The sequence below is a fragment of the Glycine soja genome, chromosome 15 (assembly GCF_004193775.1).
Source record: "Glycine soja cultivar W05 chromosome 15, ASM419377v2, whole genome shotgun sequence".
In the NCBI taxonomy this organism is placed as follows: Eukaryota; Viridiplantae; Streptophyta; class Magnoliopsida; order Fabales; family Fabaceae; genus Glycine; species Glycine soja.
This window is the reverse complement of record NC_041016.1, coordinates 49246043-49249638: the sequence shown is the minus strand read 5'-3', so window position 1 is coordinate 49249638 and position 3596 is coordinate 49246043. Positions and strand designations below refer to the sequence as shown.

At 32.3% G+C, this 3596-nt stretch overlaps 1 protein-coding gene across 1 annotated transcript; it reads left to right on the top strand.

Moving 5' to 3' along the window:
- Positions 1–902: 902 nt before the first annotated feature.
- Positions 903–3171, top strand: LOC114385775. Its single transcript, XM_028345842.1, has 2 exons — positions 903–1304; positions 2404–3171. Exons 1-2 carry the CDS (start codon positions 1095–1097, stop codon positions 2947–2949), a joined length of 756 nt encoding a protein of 251 aa, XP_028201643.1. The 5' UTR covers positions 903–1094; the 3' UTR covers positions 2950–3171.
- The last annotated feature ends 425 nt before the right edge of the window (positions 3172–3596 follow it).

Here is a 3596-nt window from a genome sequence, read left to right as displayed (position 1 = left end):
AATTCATTTTTTTAAAAAAATAATTGCCTAAAATATTTTTGATTTCATCGTAAAATATGTTGTTAATTGTCTCGTTTGTTAAGCGATAACAATATCAAGTCATCACGTCTTGTTTTTCTGACATGTTATTATAACGTTATATAAAAACATACTAATTTGAATGAAAAATTTAATTTAGCCAAAAAAATATCAAAATTCAAATTAAACATATGAATGAATATGAAGATAAGATCATTCATTATATATATTTTATTCTATAATTAGTCTAAAATAGAGTGAGAATTAACAAGAAGCAAGAAAAAAAAAAATACGGATGGACTAAAGAAATGGTGAACCTGGTGCCAAGTTCAGTTTCTATGATATGGTACGTGTTGTATTCCACCAAAAATTTATTGAGGGTTTGATAATACAAATCTAACGTCATGCATCCACAGGGTCCAAAGTTCATTTATGAGCTATAAAGTTGAAATCATTAAAAGTTAGATAAAAAAAATAAAAAAGAAATCAGAGAATAAATACAAAAAAAATTATGGCCATTCTTTAATTCCCGTGATAATTATATTACCCGAAAATTAAAAGAGGATGAATAAATTAAAATTAAATGAGTTTAAATTAAGAAATTACCGGATTAAGGCACCAGAATTTGTCTACTACTATTCCCAGCATTAAATGCTCCCATTAACTTACATGCCACCCTTTTCTTGAATTCTCTTCCCACTCCTCTCCACTACCCCCATTAATTAAAACCCCTCCTCCACATTAAATGAAATAATTAATAAAAAATTTAATCAAATTCATTTTTCGAAATTCAAAACCACGATACTAGTAGTAACAAAATCAGAAAACTGAATTTAATGGAATTTAATTATAAATTCAATGTCATATCTTTCTTTTTTATTTTTATTTTAATTTAATTTAATTTTACCGTAACGTACCATCATATCTATCTTTATTGGCATATATAAATCTCTCACAGTCACACACATGAACAAACACACCCATTTGGTTTCATCTCTTTCTCTCTCTCTCTCCATATTTTTTCTATCTTCTTTCTCTCTCTCTCTCTAGAATCCTCTGTGAGAACGCGCACAGCAATGGCTGCTGAGGTTAGCTCTCTGATTCGGGTGATGGGTGGTGGCTACAAGGAGGAGCAGCATCGGACGGTGGGGAATGAATCACACGGTGAGAAATCAACGGCTCTGATTACTCGGGACTTGCTTGGTGGGTCCTCCTCAATTGAATCCCAGGAATTGGACCTCGATTTGCAGGTTCCTAGTGGCTGGGAGAAGAGACTCGACCTTCAGGTTCGTTCAATTTTCTTTTCTTTTTTCTGGGTATTTTCTGTTCTGTTTTGTTTCCCGGGAATAAAAATAAAAAAATAGTTTATTTTTGTCCCACAACGAAAACTCGCGAATCCTGGGAATCGGAAATCGGAAATCCTAATGTTTTTTTTAATGAAAAACTAACGATTGAATCGAATCATTGAATTTTGTAGTGTTTCTTTTGTTTTTCCTTTTTTCATATTTTTGTTTTGTTTGTTGTCGAGGTTTGTGTGTTATGATTTTTTTTTCTTTTTACCCCAGTGGGGTGTTCTGTTTTTAATTTTTTTATTTTGATTATTTATAAATGAAATAGATTTATGGGTTCAATGGGGTACCCTATTTGGGACTTTTGCGATTTGCTTTCATGGTTTGCCATTGTATGTTGCGAAAGTGTAGAATAAAGAGAATTGTTTTTTTTTTTTAAATAAAGTGTTAACATTCAAAGTTTTTTGATCGGTGATTGTTAAACTTTTGCCTTTTAATGTAACAGCGGGCCTGCAATTACTCAATTTTCGTTCCTTTGTACCTTTGTATTTATTTCTCATAATGAAGAGTTTATAGGATTCCGGTTTCTGGTATCCAAGCTTTATCAGATATGGATGCTATGATCTCATTTCTGAGTTTCTCTCAATGGATTGATGTCCTTCATAACCAATTTTATTCTTTTGTATCACTCCCAATTAACTTGTTTTGTTTTTTGTATCTTGTATCAATTCATTCACCTGAGTTAATTTTGTTAGTTATTGATCTCATAATTGGTTTTACAAATCCCCATGTTTAATAATGATTCAGATCATAACAAGAATAATTTTCTCATGGTAAAATGTGTCTTGCTTTCCTTGGTTTTCATTAAATTTGGTTTTAGTATAATTGGTAGTTTTATACTATCACTAATATTTACCGGAGACAATCTTAATCATATTCGAGCGTGATGTTCTAAATTTTATAAAAGGGAGACCGTATTTACCAATTATAAATAAAACAGGACTATTAAAACATTATACCAATTTTTTTTCATTAAATTATGATGGATGTGTTGTGATGGTTTTGTGGTTGGTGAACTTTGTTTATTGTTTTTCAGTCAGGAAAAGTCTATCTCCAAAAGTGCAACACCACAATAGGCTCTCCACCAATCTATGACCACAACAAGCTCAATGCAAAGCCAGCAGGGCCAAAACTCCAAGACTTAAACTTCCCATCATCATCTACCTCCAATGTGCTATTGAACCTCTTTGATGAAACAAGCTTGGACCTCAAATTGGTCTCATCCACACTCCCTTCAAGCAACAACTACCAAAGTGTGTGCACCCTTGACAAGGTCAAGTCAGCACTTGAGAGGGCAGAGAAAGAGCCTATTGTTAGGAAAAGAACCTCATTCTTGAAGTCACCTCTCTCGGCTTCATCGCCGTCGTATTCCTCCTCGTCGTCATCGATTAGGGAAACAATTCAAGAAGAAGAATGTGAAGAGAGGCTTAATGTTTCATCATCCCCTTTGGCTGCAGGGTGCCCTGGTTGCTTATCATATGTAATGATCATGAAGAACAACCCCAAGTGTCCTAGGTGTAACTCTCTTGTTCCTATTCCTTCCATGAAGAAACCTAGAATTGACCTCAATATATCAATTTAAGTGAGGTAATTGATGAAAATTGTCTCCATTTTCAATATAATTTGTTATTTCTTTATATCAACGTATTTGTAAATGGAATATGATAGATGATGATAAATTTAGGTCGTTTAAGGATAGGATCATTTGTTTAGCGATATTGGGGCCAGGGTTTATGAATGTATATTGAAAAGTCACTGCCGTTTTACTAGGAAAGTTAATAGAAAATTCTCCAATTTCTGCATTTGTTACTTGCCTCTAGTTTTTCTTTTCTTCAATGGGTGCTACTACTGAATACTGATCACAACTTCATTTGCAAATTTCCTTTCAATTTTTTTTAAATAATGATTTTGCTAATTAATTAAATTTGCATCAATTGAATGAATGTATTTAAATTTTACTAAATTAGTTGGTTTCAAAGGGACTATTATTATCATTTATATGCATCTCATCAATGTATACCTTAATTATTTCTTAATGCCTATTTAAATAAAAATTTATGGTAGTACTTTATGAATGGTAGGAGCTTTTTTTATTGTATTGGGCCATTTTTCTGGCTGCATATATCAAGTTGCTTTGCCTACACACTACACAGTGACAAAATGCTACGAGTATTTAATTGAATACTAAAACTTTTCCTCCTTTGATAGCAGTAATGAATAAACGTTATG

Coding starts and splice junctions, on each gene's coding strand:
- LOC114385775 (XM_028345842.1), top strand. CDS start 1,095: ATGGCTGCTGAGGTTAGCTCTCTGATTCGGGTGATGGGTGGTGGCTAC. Junction 1,305..2,403: donor AGAAGAGACTCGACCTTCAG/GTTCGTTCAATT, acceptor ATTGTTTTTCAG/TCAGGAAAAGTCTATCTCCA.